Genomic DNA, 23,199 nt, shown 5'->3' on the forward strand with positions numbered 1-23,199 from the left:
CTCTACATTTAACAGTGAACTATGTGAAAAAGAAATTAAGAAAACAATCCCAATCTCATTTAGCACCAAATATTAAAATATTTACAAATGAATTTAACCAAGGAGATGAAGTATGCACTGAAAAGTATAAAATATTGATATAAGTTAAAGAAGTTGCATATAACTGGAAAGATATCTTATGTTCACAGGTTAGAATAATTAATATTGTAACCACACCTGGTAGTGTAGGCCTATAATTCCATCTAGCCTCCAAGACTAAGGCAGAAGGGTCACAAGTTCAAGGCCTACCTGGTATACAGAGTAAGTTTAATGCTATCTTGTGCAATTGAATGAGACCCACTTTTTAATAGGGAGGGGAAAAAAAATCCCTGAATAGACAGTTTTCAAAAGAATGCCAGATGTGGTGGCACATGCCTTTAATCCCAGCACTCGAGGCAGAGGTAGGAGGATCACCATGAGTTTGAGGCCACCCTGAGACTACATAGTGAATTCCAGGTCAGCCTGGACTCAAAAAAAAAAAAAAAAGACATACAAATGGCTGAGATATGAAAAAATGTTCAACACCTCTGATCATTACAGAAATACAAATTAAAGCCACATTGTGATATTCTTTCCTGTTAGATTGGTTACTACTAACAAGTTGAAAGATAGGGCCGAAGAGATGGGTCAGCAGTTAAAGGTGCCTGTTTGCAAAGTCTGGTGGCACAAACATCTAGAATTCATTAACGGTGACAAGAGACCTTGTGCACTCATTCCTTCTCTTGCTCTTCGTCTCTCCTTTCTCTCTGTCTCTCAAATAAAAATACTTTAAAAAAAAAAACCTGAGGTTTTGTCAAGAATGTGAAGAGAAGGGAACCCTCATATGCTGTTCATGTTATTACAAATTAGTATGACAGTCTGGAAAACAATGTGGAGGCATGTCACAAGCAACAATATTAAAAGGGGGGGAGAGCTTAGTGGTAGAGTGCTTAATATATAAGGCCCTGCATTCAACCTCCAGCACCATGAAAACAAAACAAAATTTCCACATGACCCAGCAGTCTCATTTCTGGGTATTTATCCAAAAGAATTAAAATCTCATCAAAGAGTTGTCCACACCCCCGTGTTTGTTGCAGCATTATTTATAACTAAGCTATGGAAAAAACTGCAGTGGCCATCAATGAACAAATGGATTTAAAAACGAGTTATCAGGGCCTGGAGAGGTGGCTTGGTGGTTAAGTTGTTTGCCTGTGAAGCCTAAGAACCCAGGTTAAATTCTCCAGGTCCCACATAAGCCAGAAGCACAATGGTGGCACATGCATCTGGAGTTCGTTTGCAGTGGCTTGAGGCACTAGTGTGCCCACTCTCTCTCTCTCTGTCTCTAATAAAGAAAAAAATCTTTTTAAAAATGTGGTATCAGGCCGGGTGTGGTGGCGCACACCTTTAATCCCAGCACTTGGGAGGCAGAGGTGGAAGGATTGCCGTGAGTTTGAGGCCACCCTGAGACTACATAGTGAATTCCAGGTCAGTCTGAGCTAGAGTGAGACCCTGCCTTAAAAGAAAGAGGGAGGGAGGGAGGGAGGGAAGGAATGTGGTATCAGGATATAGGTCATCATAGAACACTTCGCTTGCATATATGAGGGTTCATTCTCCAATACTGCCAAAAAAAAAAAAACAAAGAACTGTGCTTAGGCTGGCTGTGGTGGTGCACACCTTCAAGCCCAGCACTGAAGAGGCAGAGGTCAGAGGATCGCTGTGAGTTCAGGCCACCCTGAGACTACAGAGAGATCTTCAGTCACCCTGAGCTAGAGTGACACCCTACCTTGAAAAACCAAAAAAAAAAAAAACCAAAAAAACGATTAAAGGAATCCCTTTAGCCTTTAATACAAAGGAAACACTGTCATTTTCAGCATATAAACTTTTGGGCATTTGTTAAATGAAATAAGCCAGGTACAGAAAGATAAGTAAGTACTGTGTCATCTCATTTGCTTAAGGAGTCTAAAAATACTTGAACTCAGAAGTACAACATAGGGTGGTGACTGTTAATTAAGTAGGCTGATTTGGCATTCCTCAATGTATAAATGTCATGAAGCATAGCATGGTGCACAATTAAGAATCAGTTGTCAAGTAAAATAAGGGGCTAGGGAGATCTATCACTTGGTAAAGCACTTGCATCGCAAGCAGGAGTGCCTGAGTTCAATCCCCAGGACCCACATAATCATACTGGACATAGTAGCAAGAGGATCCTTGGGGCTCATTGGCCAGCCAGTCCAGTGTAATGGGCACGTACTCCAGGCCAGTCAGAGACCCTGTTTCAAATTAGGATAGATGACTTTCCTGAGGAACAGTACTTGAGGTTTCCTCTGGTCTCCACACACATGTGCTTGCTTGCTTCCATACATACATGTGCATCTTTTTTAAAGTAAAATAAAAACTTTCATAAAAAGAATGGTTCTGGGCTCTGAGGCGACTCAGTGGTTAAGAGCACTTCCTACTTAAGCATGAGGAGGACTTCTCAGACTGGAAACTACCAATTTGACCCACAAAACCCACATAAAAATCTGAGTGTGGCCATACATGGAAGGGGATGGGTAGTAACCTGTAGTTCTCTGGTTTCTGCGACCCTCCCTTACAGACATGCATGGGCACACCTTGGTCTCAGGGAAAGAAATATGAGGGTGAACGATTAAAGGGAGACCCATTTTTCTTCTCTGGTCCCTACACACGCACGCACGCCTACATAACACCACATTCATACTCTGCACATACAGGCCTGTATGTGGGGGGAAAAAAAAAGGCTGGGCATGGTAGCACACGCCTTTAATCCCAGCACTTGGGAGGCAGAAGTAGGAGGATCGCTGTGAGTTCAAGGCCACCCTGAAACTACAGATGAATTCCAGGTCAGCCTGAGCTAGAGTAAGATCCTACCTCAAGAAACCAAAAACAAAAAAAATTAGTTCCTTTGATGTTACTATTATCCCACATAGAAATTATGAATGTACAGTTAGTCCAAGTGGAATGTAGCTCATATGAGTAATTACTGATTGTGTAAAATAGAACCATACTCCAAAAGGAAATATTTAGGAAAAGACCATTTTCCTGAGTCTTGATCTCTTAGATGAATCCCATTATACCTAAAGAATAGGATAAGAGGGCTGGAGAGATGTCTAAGTGGTTAGAGCACTTGCCTGCAGATACATACGACCCAAGTTCCAGTTCCCCAGTACCCACGTAAGGCCAGATGCACAACATGGCACATGTGTCGAGTTGGTTTGCAGCAGCGGAAGGCCCTGGTGTACCCATTCTCATACTGTCATTGTCATATACATTCATTCTCCTTCTCTCCCACCCCAACTTGCCCAGGAATGGTGGCACACACCTTTAATCCCACCACTTGGTAGGCCAATTTAAGAGTGCTGTGAGTTCAAGGCCAGCTGGGGCTAGAGCAAGACCCTACCTCAAAAAAAAAAAAAAAATCCATGTTCACTTTGGTAGCACATATACTAAAATTGGAACGATACAGAGAAGATTAGCATGGCCCCTGCGCAAGGATGACACACAAATTTGTGAAGTATTCCATACTTTTTGGAACTTCAAATGAACATTATATACTTGTGTTTATAAGGAAGAAAAAATCATCAAAAAAGAAAGTAGTGTTGGAGAGATAGATGACTTAGTGGTTACGGCACTTGCCTTCAAAGCCTAAGACCCAGGTTTGATTTCCCAGTACCCACATAAGCCAGACACACAAGGTCAAGGTCCTGTATGTGTGTGGAGTTCATTTGCAGTAGCTAGAAGCCTCGGTGGTCCCATTTTCTATCTGCCTCTTTCTTTCTCTTCCTCAAATAAATATTTTAAAAAGAATAGGATTGGGATGGAGAGATAGTTCAGACGTTAAAGCATTGGTTTGCAATGCCTGATGGCCTGGGTTCGATTGCCTAGTACTGACGTAAAGCCAGTTGCACAAAGTGATGCATGTGTCTGGAGTTTGTTTCTGGAGGCTAGAGGCCATGGGGTGCCCATTCTCTGTCTGTCTTTCTCCCTCTCTCATTCACTCTGTGTTTGCAAACAAATATATTTAAAAAAGAAAAGGATAAGAAAGTTTCATGGTGGCGAATAGATTTCTTATTGTTTCTAATTTCCCACAACCTCAAAGTTGGATGAGTTATTACAGTTACCAGTCTAGTGACTGCTTTGTCATTTTGTATCTGAAGTGTAGTTTATGAAGTAATGCTTATGTTGATAGAAGTAAGAATTTAATTTTTTTTCTTGTACGTTTAAATGTAGCACAAAAACAAAAGCTAATTTTTTTTTCTTTTTTGTTTTGTTTTTCAAGGTAGGGTCTCACTCTGGCTCAGGCTGACCTGGAATTCACTATGTAGAGTCAGGGTGGCCTCAAACTCATGGCAATCCTCCTACCTGTGCCTCCCGAGTGCTGGGATTAAAGGCATGCACCACCACACCTGACTGAGGCTAAATTTTCTATGCAATAAATACAAGGTGATGGATGGGATTGCGCAACAGTTAAAGGCACTTGCTTACAAAGCCTGCTGGATTGGGTTCAATTCCCTAGCACCCACGTAAAACCAGGTGCTAAAAGAAACATGAATCTGACATTTATTTGCATTGGCAAGAGACTGGCATGTCCATACACAATGCAAATCAATTAAAATTGTGTGTGTGTGTGTGAGAGAGAGAGAGATCTATGGCATGGTTCATTATATAATTTCTGTGGTTTCATAACATCTGAATTTCTCTCTTCTCAGTAAACATTTTGTGTTGTGGACTCATTAAGAGTGGTTATGTGATCTTCAGCAAGTTACTTTTCTGCCCCTCTGGGTTTATTTCTTCATCACTAAAATCACAAGATTAATCAATTTGTGGATCCTTTATACCTGAATTCAATGTCTACTTTCAGAATGTTAATATATGACAAAATTGATTTTCTTTGGCATACCTTCCCAAAAATTTTAAGATAAAAATTACTTAGCCACTAGTGTGACCAGGAAAAGAAATGCCTGTATTGCTCCCACAATTACCCTCATACTCTTGTAGTATTTATACTTTCCCCACCTCCATACTCCCTGTAACCACTGATCTGTTTTATTTTTAAGCATGTCAGAATTACAAAGTAATCTTTGGAAACTAATATTTTTTACTTTATTATACTGCCTGTGAGATGTTGTATGTATCAGAAAAAAAAAATTAACGTCTGAGCAATCAGTTGTATAGATTTACCATAGTTTATCCATTCAAAACATTAGGATTGTCTAGTTCTAGGAAATCAGCAACCAAACTGCTTAAATATCCATGAAGGAAATTTTTTATGATCAAAAGCAGCCAGTTCTCTTTGATACCTACTTAGGAATGCAGTTGCTGAGTTATGTGATAGTGTGATTAACCTTGTAAGAAATTGCAAAAATTACTGTCAGAGTGATAGTATTTGTTCTCGTTCCCATCCGCAGGACATAAGCATTCTGTTATGCCCCATCCTGTCCAGTGCTTGCTGTTACAGATAGATATTTTAACCAGTCTAAGGTGCATCTGGGTTGACAGTGCATGCTGCTTGTCATTAGGGGAAACAAAGAAGAAAAATTAAGCATTAAGAAGAATTTATGAAAGAGCTGGGCATGTCCTGGGTGCAGAATTTTAGGTACACAGTGAAGAAATTTTTTTCTATTAGCAGATGCAGTATGCAGTTTTTAAACAGCATCATGGCAGGTCTGGAAACCATTAACACCTAGACTGCTTGTTTCACTTTCTCACACCCCACAGTGTTATCCATCCCCAGTGTTCATAATTTATTAAACATAGACCTGAAGTGGTACTGGTTATAAGATATTTAGGCAGGATTACGATGGCTGACATCTGACAAAGGTCAACTTGAGTGATTAAACATCCATTAATAAGAAAGCATCATTACAATTTGAGCAGGTTTCAGATGGCTAAAAAAAGGCAAGCATGTCTATTTAAGCAAGAAAGTTGGACTTTGGGGGAAGTATAAACAGTTAACTGGCACATGAGAAGATTCTGGAGTAGATTATTTTTAAAATCACAATTGTAAAATTGCCAAGAGAAAAAAACGTTAACTAGTGAATAGTAACTTTAAAACTTATTGATAGAAGTTTGTTAAGGAGATGAGGAAATGGTTGACCGGTGCTTCAGTATAATAATTGCTTTTATTAATTTAGATTTGGCTAGGATTACTTCAGCTATCTTTTAATTATTTTATAAGTAGAAAATAGCTTTGCTGTATAAGTAGGCACACTGGTTATACAAGTACCATTTTGCAAATTTTAAGAACCCACCTAAGCCAGGTGCACAGGGTGGCACATGCATCTAGAGTTTGTTTGTAGTAGCTAGAGGCTATGGCATACCCATTCCCTGCATCTGCCTCTTTCTATCTCTCAAATAATAAATAAAATTTTTAAAAAGTAATAACTTTGGAGTTACTGCTTTATTTAGATAGTACACCATACATAGTTTCCAAAAGCTACAATGGTAATTATTGCATTTACTTGTGTCCTAAACAATTCACAAACTTAAATATACTTTTATTTACTTATATTTTGGCTTTTATGTTGTTATTGTCCTTTTTAATTTTTTAAAGATTTATTTTTATTTATTTACTAAAGACAGAGAAAATGGGCCCACCAGGGCCTCTAGCCATTGCAAACAAACTCCAGATGCATGCATCACCATGTGCATCTGGCTTACATGGGACTGGGAGAATTGAACCTAGGTCCCTAGGCTTCACAGGCAAGCATCTTAACCACTAAGCCATCTCTCCAGCCCTTCTTTTTCAACCTCTCTCTCTCCCTCCCCCCTCTCTCTCCCTCCCCCCTCTCTCTCTCTCCCCCTCTCTCTCTCCCCCTCTCTCCCTCCCTCTCTCTCTCTCTCTCTCTCTCTCTCTCTCTCTCTCTCTCTCCACACAGACACACACGATGTACCCTGCTCATAATCTCTCTGCACTGACACACACACTTTTTGTTCTCCCTCCACTAAGCCTCTCCTTTTCAGCTAGTACCTTGTCTATTTCGATGTCCTTTGTTGTTTTCTCTCATACAGGTTTTTATAGGTAATAACAGCCACTGATAATGAGTGCAGTGGCCACTTTGTTTCTGGAAGACAGCATTTCACAACACTCCCTTCCACTGGCTCTTACATTCTTACCTCCACCTCTTCCGCAATGATCCCTGAGCCTTAGAGGGTGTAACAGACAGAGATGTCTCAGTACTGAACACTACTGCCATCTCTCTCCCTTTCTCTCTCCGCCTCCCTCCCTTCTTCCTTCCCCCTCCCCTCTCTTTCTCCCTCTCTGCTTACAGATTCTAAAAGTATTTTAAGTGAAACAAAGAAAGCCTTTATTTTTTTTTCTTGTAATTTACAAGTGGGCCTAGAGTAGAAGAATAATTTTCATCTTCTAGGACTTTTTTATTTTTTATTTATTTTTAAAAATATTTTATTTGACAGAGAAAGGGGGTTAGAGAGAGAGAATGGGTATGCCAGGGCCTCCAGCCACTGCACACAAACTCCAGATGCATGCGGCCCCTTGTGCATCTAGCTAACGTGGGTCCTGGGGAATCAAACCTGGGTCCTTTTGGCTTTGTAGGCAAACACCTTAACCAGTAAGCCATCCCTCCAACCCTTATAGGCCTTTTTTAAATGAAGAAGACATTTATGAAGAGTTCTGGTTACCTCTGTTTTGAAATATATTTCAATATGAAGTTAACAATTTTAACAAATACACTGGTAACCATTTGTTTTATAATGCTGTAACTTAACATCCTTTACAAGGATGAAGAGGAAAACAATAGGAAAGCAAGTTAAATGGAAAAATATGCGAAGTCCATGGAAGATGGCAGGTAGTTCTTATTTTTGTTGTGTTTTAAGACAGAGACTTTTTATAGCCCAGGCTAGCCTGGACTCACTAGGTAACCCTGGTCCGTCATACTCTTCTGAATGCTAAGATTTAACCATGAGCTACCACGCCCATATCTGACTCTTAATTTCTAAATAAAAATGTGAAGGAACCACTATAAAATAAGACATTCCAGTAGTGCAATCTCTACATTGGCATATGCATTTGTGACCTTGACAGTCTACTTCTCACGATTTCCCTTTTTTTTTTTTTTCCAAATTTGTTAAATGAAGTTACATATAAATCATTGCGAGCTTTGGTGAAGAGTAAATGGGCAGAAGTATCAGCTACTTAGCTGAGCCTTGACTTGCAGTTTCATTGAGCTCTTGTGAGCTTTAAGCATTGGCCTAAGCATTAGGCAGGCTTTCTCTTCACAGTAACCATCACTTTGTGGCTGAGTAAAATATAGCCCAGTGTGTGAAGTAAGTATATAATCAAGACCACAGCAATAAGAAGCTGCCACAGGGTTTTAGCCCTGGTATTCTGACCCCGAGCCCATAGAACAGAGAATCAGAAACAGTATATAATATTTCTGTAACTCCACAGGCTAAGATGAGTGGATGGAGTGCAACCTGCTATAATATACAAGAATTAATTTTTAATCATTGTTTCTGATTCTCTGTTCTATAGGGACAAATGTTGAAATATTTAACAGGTATCATTTCTTCCCTTATCCTAGGCTAAATCTCATTAATTGTTCATGAGCTACACATTTTCCATAGTGCCATAAATGCATAATTCTTTTTAAAATGTGTAGTTAACATTTTTACAAGATTTTTGTATGACATAGAAAAAAAAATGTTTCCACAACTATACTGTTCATCTATATAGTAGCCTCAACAGAGGTATATTTATTATTCTTTTTATTTATCTTATTTTTATTTGAGAGAGAAAGAGGCAGAGAGAGAGAGAGAGAATGGGCACACTGGGGCTTCTAGCCACTACATACACGCTCCAGGTGCATGCGCTACCTTTTGCATTTGGCTTACATGGGTTCTGGGAAATCAAACCTGGGTCCTCAGGCTTCACAGGCAAGTGTCTTAACTGCTAAGCCATTTCTCCAACCCCACATTCTTTTTACTGTCTAACAGATGAGAAAAATGGAGCACAGAGCAGTTGAGCAGCATACTGTGTTGGTTTGTACTCAAAATTGGTGCCAAAACTGATTCAGATCCAGGTCCCTTAACTACTGTAGTAGGTGTAGTCAGTAATCAGAAATCCTATATATAATGGAAATGTATCTTGAAATAAATCCCAACTAATAACTGGCTTTGTCTGGTTCCTAAGTGTAAAATGTGGGAAACACCTGTTTCACTTGGTCACTTAAGGACTAATACAAGCTTGTGTGCATGTGTGATTACAGCTGTGTGTATAAGTGCACATACATACATAGAGATTGCTGTGTGCTTACCAGACCTTTAAGTGATAAACAGTATAACAGCAATTAATGGGATATGCTTGGGAACTGGAGAGATGGCTCAGCAGTTAAGGCACTTGCGTGCAAAACCTGGGTTCAATTCCCCAGTACCACGTAAGCCAGATGCACAAAGTGGCGCATCTATCTGGAGCTCGTTTGCACTGACGATTTGCCCTGGCATACCTATATTTGCTCTCTCTATCTGTTCCTCTCTCATCTGCATTCCTCTGCTTACAAATAAATAAATAAAATATTTTTTAAAAAAATAAGATACACTTCGAAATAGAACTGACTGGGTTTAAATCCAGGTTTTGCCACTTACTAGCTGTATGAAGTACAATTTTCTTAATCCCTTGGGTCCTCGTTTTTTGTTTTTGTTTTTTTCTGTTTTTTTGAGGTAGGGTCTTTTTCTAGCCCAGGCTGGCCTGGTATTCACTGTGTAGTCTTAGGGCAGCCTTGAACTCATGATGATACTCCTACCTCTGTCTCCTGAGAGCTGGGCTTTCTGTCTTAGTTTTCTGACTTGTAGTGTGAGTGTGATGCTTAGGCTTCTTTTGAAGGTTAATACATGTTTTTTTAAGCATTTAGAAAAGTTCTTTAACAAGTTGTGTATAAATGTTTAAGCACCATAATTTTACATCTATATCCAGCCTAGTGCCTTTGTTTTCATGTAGATTAATAAATTGGGGCTGGAGAAATGGCTTAGCGTTAAGTGCTTGCCTGTGAAGCCTGAGGACACTGGTTCGAGGCTCGATTCTCCAGGACCCACATTAGCCAGATGCACAAGGGGGCATACACATCTGAAGTATGTTTGTAGTGGCTGGAGGGCCTGGCATGCCCATTCTCTCTCTCTCTCTCTTGTCTCTCTCCCCTTTCTCTCTGTAAAACTCTCAAATAAAAAAATTAAAATTAAAAATTAACAAATTTTTTCATGATTTTGAACAAATGATTTTTTTTAAAGAGTAGAATATACAGAATATGAAATATGCTCACTAAAATAGGTAATCATTCTTATGTTGCTTGGGAGGAAAGGAGCCCTGAAGCTTATCACTCCAAACAGGAACTCTGGTCTAGCTTTGTATTTTCTTTTTACAACATAAGGAAAGTTCATGTGCATTTAAAAAAAAAAAAAGGCAACTTCAGAGATGTGTAGGATTGCAAGAAGTAGATTCCCAGATTACTTAAATGGTCTTTTTGAATGTTTTTGGATTCTTAATTTAAATATAAGCAACACAGTATTATGTGTGTGTGTGTTGTTTAGTTGCTTACATTTTTAACAATTTTATATATGGGGCTGGAGAGATGGCTTAGTGGTTAAAGTATTTGCCTGTGAAGCCAAAGGACCCAGGTTCAATTCCCCAGGATCCACATAAGCCAAATGCACAAGGGTCACATGCATCTGGAATTCATTTAGAGTGGCTAGAGGCCCTGGTGTGCCCATTATCTGTCTCTCTTCTCTCTCTCTCTCTCTCTCTCTCTCTCTCTGCTTGCAAATAAAGAAATAAATTTTATTTTAAAAATAATTTTCTTTGTGAATATAATGTGTTTTGATAAGATTCATCCCCACTACCATCTCTGGATCCAGTGCTCCCAGTGAACTCCACTTTCCTTCCAACTAGTACTCTTCCTGTTTCCATGTTGTGCATGCGTGGCATTATTTACTGGAGCATGTAAGGTTTACCAGCGGCTACCCTCCTTCCCCAGTGCCCACAGCTTCTTAGGGAAGAGTGACAGCTCATAGGCCTTTCCCCTGTCTGTCCCTGATGGAATGAATGTCGATGGAGCCAGTCATGTGCAAGAAGCCAGGACTGCTGAGAGTTCATGAGTGCGCCGGCCATGTCGTGTCCTGAAGACAGCATGACAGCTCTTCTCCCCCTTCTCTAGCTCCTATGTTCTTTCTATCCCCTCTGCCACAGTGTTCCCTGAGTCTTGGGATGGGGGAGAGGTGATATAGATGTCCCACTGAGAGCTGAGCACACTGCCATTCTCAGCTCTTCTGCCAGCTGTGTGCCTCTGCAATAACCACAGCCCTTTGCAAAAGAAGCTTCTCTAACCAAAGGGGAGAGCAGCATAAATCTGTGGGTACAAACAAATACTTAGAAGGCATTTTGACAGCTTATCTATTTAGACAACAGTAGTAGTAGGTTCCTCCTAGGGCCTCTGACCTTCTTAATCACCGGCTTTTGACTAGGTTTACAGGTGCAGGCGTGAATTCCTCCCTGGGGAGCAGGCCTCAGTTCAATCAGAACGCGCCTGTTGACACTGGTGACAGCCATGCCACCATTGTACCAGTAAGCACCTCTTACATGGTTGGTCCCTATTAGAGCACATAAGGTCTACAGCTGGGCTAACTCTTTGATGACTTCTTCCTCAGTAGCCTACATGCACTTTCTAGCACCAAAAAAAAAAAAAAATTACAAGCAGAGAGGAAATCTCGAGTTCAGTTCTAGCTTAATATCATGTATGTATGTGTATGTATGTATGTATGTATGTATGTATGTGTATGTATATATATATATATATATATATATAACTTTGGTGTCTCCAGCAGCAGAGGGTATTCTCATCACATTTTAGTGGGCAATCAAAAACAGTAGCCTGTATTGTTTTGAGGAACTTGGGCCTCCCTGACTCATAGAGAATTATCCCACATTCGCACCTGGGATTTTCACTGGGGGCTTTGTTATTTACCCATGCAGGGTTTCTCCATTTAAACTTTTTAAATATATATATCTATATATTATTTATTTATTTGAGAGAGAGAAGACACGCCAGGGCCTCCAGCCACTGCAAATGAACTCTAGGTGTGTGCACCCCCTCATGCATCTGGCTTACATAGGTCCTAGAGAATCAAACCCGGATCCTTTAACTTGGCAAGCAAAGGCCTTAACCACTAAGCCATTTCTCCAGCCCTCCATTCAAACTTTTTACTATGGGTTTTTGTTTTGTTTTGAGGTAGGGTCTCACTCCAGCCCAGGCTGACCTGCAATTCACTATGTAGTCAGTCTCAGGATGATCTCAAACTCACAGTGATCCTCCTACCTCTGCCTTCCAAGTGCTGGGATTAAAGGTGTGCACCACCACACCCAACTGAATTTCTTTAAAAAAAAAAAAAATGTTATTTTATTACAGAAGGAGAGGGGAATGGGTGTGCCAGAGCCTCCAGCCACTGCAAACAAACTCCAGATGTATGTGCCACCCTGTGCATCTGGCTTTATGTGGGCACTGGGGAATCAACCCCTGGATCCTTAGGCTTCACAGTCAAGCAAGCTCCTTGACAGCTACACCATCTCTCCCCGCTCTTTGAATGTCTATAAAGTATTAACTATACAAAATGAGTTTCCATTGTGCCATTTCACATACATGTGCTTTGATCACATGCATTAACATTCCCGTTTGAGGCATCAATTGATCTAATTAGTAACATTAGAATTTTTCACGCATAGATTGCCCGAGGACTCCAGATACTCCAAACAGTGACCCTCGTAGTTCTACTAGCAACAATAGATTGATGGCCTTGCAAAAACAACTGGACATAGAACTCAAAGTAAAACAAGGTGCTGAGAACATGATACAGATGTACTCTAATGGTTCTTCGAAGGTAAGTACTTTACGTATTTCATCTATCATTATTAGCAGGTTCCTATTTGGGGACTGATGCGCACTCCCTGTGGGCAGAGGGTGGCGCTGTGCCTGCTGGGTGCTCCTGCAGGGAAGAAGCGCTTCATTTCTTCAGTTAGCGCCGCGTTTCTCACATTTCGCTGCTCTGATTTGGGAATTTCACTTTTAAACTGTATGTAATGACTCGGAGACAATTTTAGCTTTAGCCTTCAAAAGTATAAATAAGAAGTTGGGCCGGACATGGTGGCGCATGCCTTTTTTAATCCTAGCACTCAGGAGGTTGAGGTAGGAGGATTGCCGTGCATTTGTGGCCAGCCTGAGACTACATAGGACGACAGTGAGACCCTACCTTGAAAAACCAAAGGAAAAAAAAGAAACATAATTGTTAAGGAATATTTTAAAAGTTATTTATTCCTATTAAAATCCAATTATAAATTTGATTATACACGTAGGAGCTCTCTGTACATACATGCTTTCTATAAATCTAAAATCATTTTAAAATAAAATGTTTATTTTTAAAAAGTCAGTCTGAGTTTCCAACCTATATACATGTTTTGGGAAGTGGCAAATGAAAAGAATAGTTTTAGCATCCGTGATTACTGGCTTCCAAGGTACACTCTTACAGATCTGATATAACTAACACCTGCTTGAAAGTCATTATTGTCAATTCATTATGACTAATTAAAACATATCTTTGTATGAATTTTCCACATAATGCTAAGCACTAAGTATTTTCTTCTCCCACATATTTCTATGGCTTTCTCTCACTTCCTTAAGGTCTTCTAGCCAGATGCAGCTACCTCAGCAAGATAGCAGCAATCAGTAATCCCTCCCTCCCTCCCTCCCTTCCTCCTCCTCTCACTCTCCCTGTGTGTGTGAGCATGCATCTTTTGAGACTCTGTCTTCACCCATGTGGTCTTAGAAATCACTGTGTAGCCAGACTGGCCTCAAACTTGTGATCCTTCTACCTCCTTTCTGAGTGCTGAAATTAGAGGGATCCACATCCATGCCTGGCTACATGATCAGTTTCCTGATTATATGTTTTCAACATTAGAACACTCAGTCTTAACTGCTTAGAACAGCACCTAGTACAGTAACATACTTCACTATAAAACTCATGTTTGTTAGAAGGAACAGAAGCCGGGTGTGGTGGCACCACACCTTTAATCCCAGCACTCTCGCCAATCCCCTTGAGTTCAAGGCCACCCTGAAACTACATAGTGAATTCCAGGTCAGCCTGGACCAGAGTGAGACCCTACCTCAATCCCCCCCCCAAAAAAAGGAGGAGGAATTGCACTGCTGCTCTTTATCTACCATTGACCCCCATGGCCTATACTGTGTGCACGTTGTACTGTTTCCCCCTTCATATAAGTGACTAAAATATTTTATTATTAATAAGCATCTAAGGAATGGGTTACATCTGTCTTACTGTACTTTCTATGGAGTAGTACATGTTAACCCTTCCTCTTTGTACAGTAGTGGCTTCAGGAAGCACACTGGTTTTTCAGAGTAATCTCTGAGTTTTGATAAGCCATGTTGAAGAAATTTATCCTATCTGCTTGTTCAAATAATACCCCAAGCTAAGGTTCTTGTCAACATATAGCACCTTTTTCTAGTTTCTTTTTCCTTTTTGTCCCAAAGTCTTCCCATACTTACTTCCCATTTGGAAATGCTGCCTTATCCATCTTTGCCTCCCAGCTCCTAATCCTCCAGTGTTTTTGTTTCACTTGTAATTGAGACATAAATAAATAAACATGACATCACCAGGCGTGGTGGTGCACACCTCTAATCCCAGTACCGGGGAGGCACAGGGAGGAGAATCATTGTTAGTTGAAGGCCAGACTAGGACTAGAGAGGGAATTCCAGGTCAGTCTGGGCTAGGGCACAGCTCTAACTTGAAAAAAAAACCTGGACATATGTATGACACCAGCGCCACAATCAAAATACTTCCCAAATTCCTTGAAATATTTTCTGTTGCTGCAGCTGTGTAGTTTGGAGAAACCTTTTTATTGTTGTTTTGCTGTAGTAACAACATGTGATATGAGATGTCATCCTGTCTTGACACATTCCAAACCCACTTGCATATTCATGACCCAGAAAACTTCTCTGAATTCTATCAACTACAGTTGACCCTACCTTTCTTTGAACTTTTGTATGCTTTTAATTTCCTGATGCATGTAATAACTGTATCTTCTGTCAAGGTGAAAGCTTCCTGGGGCAGCATCCTAACTGACAATGTTGCATTTTGTATTTTAACTAAGCCTGACAATATTTAACATATAAACATTGTGTGTAATTTTATGTAAGCCATAAATATGTGACCAAAAGATTATGACAGCATTTGGCTCATTTAATTGAAAGTCTTCTGTGTGTAAATGTGGTCTCCTATCCCACTTTGACTTGCTAAGTTGTAGTCTTTTATTAAATGTAATATGCATAACTTGGAAATTATAATTTAAAGTTATTTTTACTCATAAAAATATTCATTCCAAGTATAGTTGTCAGGGTGAGGTTGAAGCATTCTTTCTTTCTTATTCCCAAGTTAATACTACTGACTTAGTGGTTAAGGCAGAGCTAGTTACATCAACACTATGAAAAGACTGGCCTTCATTATAAATTCTTTCCAATTTGATGCTTACCTTTGTCTGTTTTCCTCTTATGTCTTATAGCAAAATACAATTCTCATAGTAGAAAAGGGCATTAGCGCCTCATAGTTTGTAAAACTCATTTGTTAAATTATCACAAATATTGTGACTTAAGACAACATAAATTGATAGTTACAGCTTTATAATTATTTAGTCTGAAGTATATCTTACTAAGCTGAAATGTTGGCAGGGCTGATAGAGGCTGTTCTTTGGTTTCTGGAAGCTCTACATCTTCACTTCACTGCCCTTAGACTCCAAGCCACCAACTGTGGCCCCACTTCCATCCTGTCACATCATATGTCATATCACTTGGTCCTAACCTCCTCTTGCCTTGTAATCCTACTTTTAAGAGCCTTCTGATTATGTTGGTTTGGCCTCAATAATGCAAGATAGTCTCCACATTTTAGGTCTGGTGATGAACAACCTTAATTCTACCTGCTACTGTAAATCTCTTTGCCAGATAAGGTAACTTACTAGATTCTGATATTAGAACATGTTTGGATGGGCCATTATTTGTTAGCCTACTATTTCATTGACATGCAGTATTCCTAAAACTAAACATAGTCAACAATAGCAGCAGTTCATTCAGTTCAGAACCTGTTTGACATTCAGAATTCTCTAGAGATGTTCATCATTTTTACCAGTGCTGACAAATGCTGCTTCCTATTTTAGCCTAATTTAAGGAAGCACACATAGTGCCTGTGATTAGTTCTGTTTTATATTTGCATACATTTGTGAAACTCCCTGGAATTTAATAGGGGAAATAAACATTACCTACATATCGTTTTGGACTTTGAAGTATCATCAGATGCTATGTTTCTGAGTCTGAGAGTTACTGATCATGGGAAAGGAACATTCATTATATTTTGTGTAAAGCAATAACAAGAGAAAATTGTAAATTTAGGTTTGAATTTTTAAAGCACTAATAGGATTCAAACAATGCATAGTATTTTTAATAGCTGAATGGTTAACTTGTGTGATAACCGTGCGGCATACGATGAAATATGTATCCTGTTAAAAGGAGATACTGACTTACAGTGATGTGGTGAAACCTGAAGGGCATTCTACTAAGTGAAATAAGGCAGACGCAGAAAGCAAAACTATATTATCTCACTTGTATGTGGGCTCTTAAAAATAACAGTTGAGTAAATAGAAGCACTGGAACCCTAGTTACCAGAATAGAAGAAATGGGCTGTAACAGGATAAAAGATAACCTAGTGTAAATTCACAATTATGGAGGTTGACTAAATCTAGAGATCTCTGGAACAGCATGAGGACTGTACCTGATAATGTTGTGTGTAGAGGGCGTGGCAGTGTACCTCAATGGTAAAACATTTCTCTAGCATGCAAATCCCTCCCTCACACTACAGAAATAACGATGCCATGTATTGAAAATTTGCTAAGGATGTAGATTTAATGTGTCCCTAGTGCACATATGCATGAACAGGCTCACTATCAGGTGATGGGTATGTAAACTTGTGGACATCATCTCAGCATACATATGAAAACATTTTGTGCATCTCAGATATATGGCTGAGAATGTAGCTAAGTGTTAGAACACACTTGCCTAAAATTGATAAATCCCTGGGTTCAATCCCCAGGACTGAAATAAGTAAGATGTTTGGTGGCTCTTTTTATTTTCCAAATGATCTTTAAAATTATATACTAGAGGTCCTAGAGAGATTGATGGCCCAATCAGTAATGTGCTTTCCACGCAAGCATGAGGACCTGCATTCGAATTGCCATCACTCACATAGTAGCTGGGTGTCGTGAAGGTAGAAGCAGGAGGATTACTGAAGATAGGCTAGCTAGTCTTACCAAATAAGTGAGCTCCAGGTTGAGTGACAGAGCCTGTCTCAATAAATAAGATGGGACTGGATAGATGGCTTGGTTCTTGCATGGAAAGCGTAAGGACCCAGGTTTGATTTTTCCAGAATCCACTTAATAAACCAGATGTTTATGGTGGCACATGTGTCTGGAGTTTGTTTGTAGTGACTAGAAGCATGCCCATTCATTCTTCCTCCCTCCCTCCTTTTGTCTCTCAAATAAGTAAAACATTTTTTAAAAAATTAGTTGTACTCCAGACACAAAATGGCCTGGATATCCATGACCTCACAGTGCCTGACACTACCTACACAAGCATCATAATAGGAGGAAATGATCATGACATCAAAATAAAAGAGAGACTGATTGAGATGGGGAGAATGGAGTTTCAAAGGGGAAAGTTGGGGGAGGGAGGCTATTACCATGGTTTGTTTTTTTTTTAATCATGGAAGTTGTTACCTAAAAAATTTTTTTGAAAATTTAAAAAAATAAGTTGTAGAGTGATTTTTAAAAAGATATCTGACTTCAACATCTGGCCTTCGCACATGTGCACCCACAGACATACAAACACATACATATATGCATGTATACCACACATCCAACAGCAATGTGTTAAAACAGTTATATACTAAGGTGACCTCAATTCTTTTAACTCTTTCAGATGGTGATGTATGAGCTGATCTTCTTAGAAGATAGGAAGTGTTTCCATTGGTCCTTTTATATGCTTACCTTTTCAAATTTATTTTTAATAGGATCGAAAACTCCATGGTACCGCTCAACAACTGCTCCAGGACAGCAAGACAAAGATCGAAGTCATCCGAATGCAGATTCTGCAGGCAGTCCAGACCAATGAACTGGCTTTTGATAATGGTGATGGTGTAGCGATAAATTGTGACTGTCTTTGACAAGCATAGAGTACTAATCCAGTTGTGTAAGAAAGGAGCAATGCAATGATTGAAACCCCGGGGCAGTTAGGGTTTGCAGGGTTGTTGTTTTTTTTTTTTTTCTCTATTTTTATGTTGGGGTTTAAACTCTTTACATGGGATGGCTTCTTTCAGATATTTGGTCCTCATGTTTCAAAAGGATATCAATCCAGAAGGTATCTGTAAGCTGTCAGATATTTCTTACTAATGCTTTATTTCAAGAAACTTGTTGCGTGTTTACAAGTATAGCTTTGTTATCTCTTTTTCAGGTTTTTTTGTTTTGTTCTATTTTAAATTCCAGACAGAGTCTCTACAGCTAGTTGTTTGAAGTAGGACCAGAAGTGGCAGTCTTTCAGTATCTGCAGTGATTGGTTTCAGGACCCCAGTGGGTGCCAAAATGCACTGGTGATCAAGTATTTCAATAAAGCATCATGTTATCTGCATAGAACATTGGCACATCTTCTCACATCCTTTAAATTAGTTCTAAGTTTCTTATCATACCTGATACCATGTAAATGCCCTGTAAATAGTTGCTACACTTTTTTTTCCAGGAATATTGACAAGAGCAAAACATTTGTATATTTTCAGATAGGGAAACTTTTAAAAAAATATTTATTTTTTTATTTGTTTGAGAGAAATAGAACATAAACCTGTAATCCCAGCACTCGGGAGGCAGAGGTAGGAGGAGTGAGTTCAAGGCCACCCTGAGACTACATAGTGAATTCCACGTCAGCCTGGAGTAGAGTAAGACCCTACCTCAAAAAACCAAAAAAGAAAGAAATAGAAAACAGGCACACCAGGGCTTTCTGCCAGTGCAGACAATCTCCAGACACATGGGCCACTTTGTGTGGCTTTACATGGGTACTGGGAAACCAAACCCAGGCTGACAGGCTTTGCCAACGTCAGGGGCAACTTTTTCCCCAAAATAATTTTGAATCAGCAGTGGTTGAACCTCTAATATAGAACTTGAAGAAGTAGACATGTTTCCTTCTCATGAAGTTATGATATCTTCAGGTCTGAACTCTTTTCAGGAATTTGTAACTGAGACATAGTGCCTGAAATGGAAAGCTCTGGCTCAGCCTTGCATCCCATTACATCAGTGCTTGCAGGCTTAAGGACTTCTGGTATCATGGCAGTTCATTTCCTTCTCACGGTTTTTCATTACAGTTTAGAATGTCATGTTGTTCAGTTAATAAATTTTGTTTTTTCCTCTTTTTTAGCAAAACCTGTGATAAGTCCTCTTGAACTTCGAATGGAAGAATTAAGGCATCATTTTAGGATAGAGTTTGCAGTTGCAGAAGGTGCAAAGAATGTAATGAAATTACTTGGCTCAGGAAAAGTAACAGACAGAAAAGCACTTTCAGAAGTAATTTTAAATAAAATTGTAGCTTTTTGAATATATTATTCCCAGAATGTCATTATTTAATTGACAACAATGTCTCTTTCCCTTGCAAGGCTCAAGCAAGATTTAATGAATCAAGTCAGAAATTGGACCTTTTAAAGTATTCACTAGAACAAAGATTAAATGAACTTCCCAAAAATCATCCCAAAAGCAGTATTATTATTGAGGAGCTTTCACTGGTTGCATCACCAACATTAAGTCCACGTCAGAGTATGATATCTACGCAAAACCAGTATAGTACACTCTCCAAACCAGCAGCGTTAACCGGTACGTAGCCCATGTCCCTCATTTCTGTGCAGTTCTGTCTTTATTTGTCGTGGACTAATGATTGGGGCCAAAGAAGGGTGAACAGATTATTTTTTTAAATTATAGTTAAAATTCACATAATAAAGTACCTAGTTTTGTGGCCTAGTGATAACAGACCTGAAAGCCCAGATACTTAGGTACTTAATTGCTAAAACAAGAGGATCACAAATTCAGGGCTTTCTTGGGTTAGAGTGAGGTTAAGGCCAGCCTTAGAGCCTGTCTCAAAATAAAAATTAGGACTGAAGAGATGTCTTAGTGGTTAAGGTGCTTGCCTGCAAAGCCAGAGGACCCAGGTTCAATTCCCCAAGACCTACGTAAGCTGGATGCAGAAGGTGGTATATGTATCTGGAGTTCATTTGCAGTGTCGGGATGCCCTGGTGCACTCATTCTCTCTCTGTGTCTCTCTCTCCGCCCCCCTCCTTCCTTCTCTTTTTTCCTCTTTCTCTCTCAAATAATAAAAAATAAACTTTAAAAAAATGAGGGTGGGAGGCATAGATCAGTGGTAGAGTGCTTGCCTAGCATATATAGAAGGCCTGTGTTCAACCCATAGTACCAAAAAAATTGTTTTGTGTGTGTGTGTGAAAGTATACCATTAAGATACAGCCATTACCACTATCAGGTTCCAAAGCATCTTCACCATTTCAAAAGAAAACCAATGCCCATAAAATAGTTACTTGATGCTCCTCTATCTTTCCAGGCCTTGGCACCATAAAACTGGCTTTTTGTCTTAATGCAAATTTGCCTTTTCTAGGTAGTTCATATAAGTGAGATTATATAACCTGTGACTTTTTTTTTTTTTAACCTTTTGACTATTATGAATAATGCCCCAAGAACATATATGTACAGGCTTTTGTTGGAATACCTGTTTTCAGTTTGGAAAGATATATGCCTAGGAATATACTTGCTAGGGTATATGGTAACTCTACATCTAGGTCAAACTTTTGCCCAGATGGCTGTGTAATTTTACATTCCTAAGAGCAATGTTTGAGGGTTCTAGTTTCTCTCATTCCTCACCATCAATTGTAATTCTCCCTTAAAAAATTATTATTAGGTTCAATGGTTAAGGCATGTGCCTGCAAAGCCTAACAACCTGGGTATGATTCCCGAGGACCCACATAAGCCAGATGAACAAAGTAATGCATGTGTCTGGAGTTCATTTGCAGTGACTAGTGGCCCTGGCGTGTCTGTACTCAATTTCTCTGTCTCTCTATCTGCTTGTTAATGAATACATAAAATATTATCATAGCCATGCTGGTAGGTCATTATTGAAATTTGGGCAGTGGTCTCCAACTGTTTTATGGAATTGTTTGTATTTCTTCCTTTATTATTTTAACTTTTTGTTGACAGTTTTCATACATGTACATAATTCCTTTCCATTACTTTTCCTTTGTTCCCTCTTTCTCCTTTCACTGAGCCCATTCTTTTCTTTTCAGCTAGTCCCTCTTCTATTTTGATGATGATGGTTTTTTCTATTTTTTGAACCTCTTCCATCACCCATAATGACATGTTGATGGACCTAATATTTTGCAGGTTGTATGCAAGTAACTACAGCTACTGTGAGGGCATGAATGAAGTGCCACCTTGTAGCCAGAAGACAGCCTTCCGAAGTACTCATCCTTTGCCTCTTAATGCTCTTTCCACCCCTTCTTCCACAATGTTCTCTGAGCCTTGGAGGGCATAATAGGGATTTCTCAGTTAGTGCTGACCACTCAGCAGTCACTCAGCACTTGGACGAGATTTGAGACTCCACAGTAGTTGTTGCTGTCTGAAAAAAAAAAAAATTAAATTAAATTAAAAACAAACACTTTTCTGAGAGGCACACAAACATAAGTATTTAAGAAGGAAATTTGATGTAGACACTATATCCTTTTAGCCAAGCAAAGAGCCAGTGACCTCCCCAGCTATAGGTTTTTGATGAGTTTTTTTAGTACCAGCCATGAATTCCCTTGTGTAAATCAAGCCTCAAATAGATCAGTTACCCCCATAAAAGACATACTATTAGACCACTTATAGACCAGTACTGTACCAGTGGGCACAACTTGCCTGACTGCCTGGTTGTATAGCTCGCAGGTTCTACTTCTGGTTAAGTCTGTTTTAATTTTTCTCCCCTAGTATCCTACATAGCACTTTGTTTTTCTGATTTATGTATTTTTATTAGAGACAGAGGAAGACAGACAGAGAGAGAGAGAGAGAATGGGCACACCAGGGCCTCCAGCCACTGCAAACGAATTCCAAATGTATGTACCACCATGTGCATCTGGCTTATGTGGGACCTGGAGAATCAAATCTGGTTCCTAAGGCTTCCCATGCAAGTGCCTTAACTGCTATGCCATCTCTTCAGCCCCCTACATAGCACTTTCTACTACTGTGACAGCCACCAGGAAGGAGGCTTGCAGCTCAGTTTAGCTTGATTTCTCAGTGTGTCCTAAGCATACGGTTTCTCCAGCAGTGGGTTTACCATCTAGTTCTGTAGGCAGGCAAGGGCACGAGCAGTGGCCTGGATTGTTTGAGGGACTCTGGAACTGTCCTGTAACAAACTATGGCTTATGAGTACAGCATATATTTCTTCTTTCAAGTATGTAAACTGGTTTCACAATTTTAACCTTTGTTGGATACACACATCCCTGTGTGCACACATGCTTATGGGTTTTTTTGTATGTTTAAATGTATCATCTTGATGAATTGACTCATCAGTATATAATATCATTATTGTCAACCATGAATGTGGTTTAGTCATTCCTTCTCAATCTTGTGGTTGCTGTTAACATTGAATATCTTATTTTTATCTTATAATTTTGTTTGTTTGTGTGGTTTTGTTGGTTTGTTTTTGAGGTAGAGTCTCACTCTAGCCCAGGCTGACTTGGAATTCACTATGTAGTCTTAGGCTGGCCTCAAACTCACAGCAGTCCTCCTACCTCTCAACCTACCTACTGCTGGGACTAAAGGCATACACAACCACACCTATCTCATAGCTGTCTTATAACTCTTAGTCTATATATATATTTAGATCTAATGTCAGTCTTTCTTGGATATCAGGTAGTTGGATTATTTTTGTTTTTTGTTTTTTTTCTTTCATATATATGCATATGTAATTTACTTATTTACTTATTTGAGAGAGAAATAGAGTCAGAGAGAGATGGGGAGAGAATGGGCACACCAGG

At 39.4% G+C, this 23,199-nt stretch overlaps 1 protein-coding gene and 1 non-coding gene across 3 annotated transcripts in view; both read left to right on the forward strand.

Moving 5' to 3' along the window:
* The window catches only part of Pkn2 (protein kinase N2), a 129,877-nt gene that overhangs the window by 54,907 nt on the left and 51,771 nt on the right, over positions 1-23,199 (forward strand). For both annotated transcript variants that reach the window (XM_045138196.1, XM_004653665.2), the window contains exons 3-6: positions 12,764-12,918; positions 18,160-18,277; positions 19,551-19,696; positions 19,786-19,999. In XM_045138196.1, the coding sequence (XP_044994131.1) occupies positions 12,764-12,918; positions 18,160-18,277; positions 19,551-19,696; positions 19,786-19,999 (633 nt within the window). The remainder of the gene's footprint in view (positions 1-12,763; positions 12,919-18,159; positions 18,278-19,550; positions 19,697-19,785; positions 20,000-23,199) is intronic.
* On the forward strand, positions 3,461-3,565 carry LOC123456204. Its single transcript, XR_006634405.1, has one exon. It is a non-coding gene; the product is annotated as a U6 spliceosomal RNA (small nuclear RNA).

This window comes from Jaculus jaculus, chromosome 19 (assembly GCF_020740685.1).
Source record: "Jaculus jaculus isolate mJacJac1 chromosome 19, mJacJac1.mat.Y.cur, whole genome shotgun sequence".
NCBI lineage: Eukaryota > Metazoa > Chordata > Mammalia > Rodentia > Dipodidae > Jaculus > Jaculus jaculus.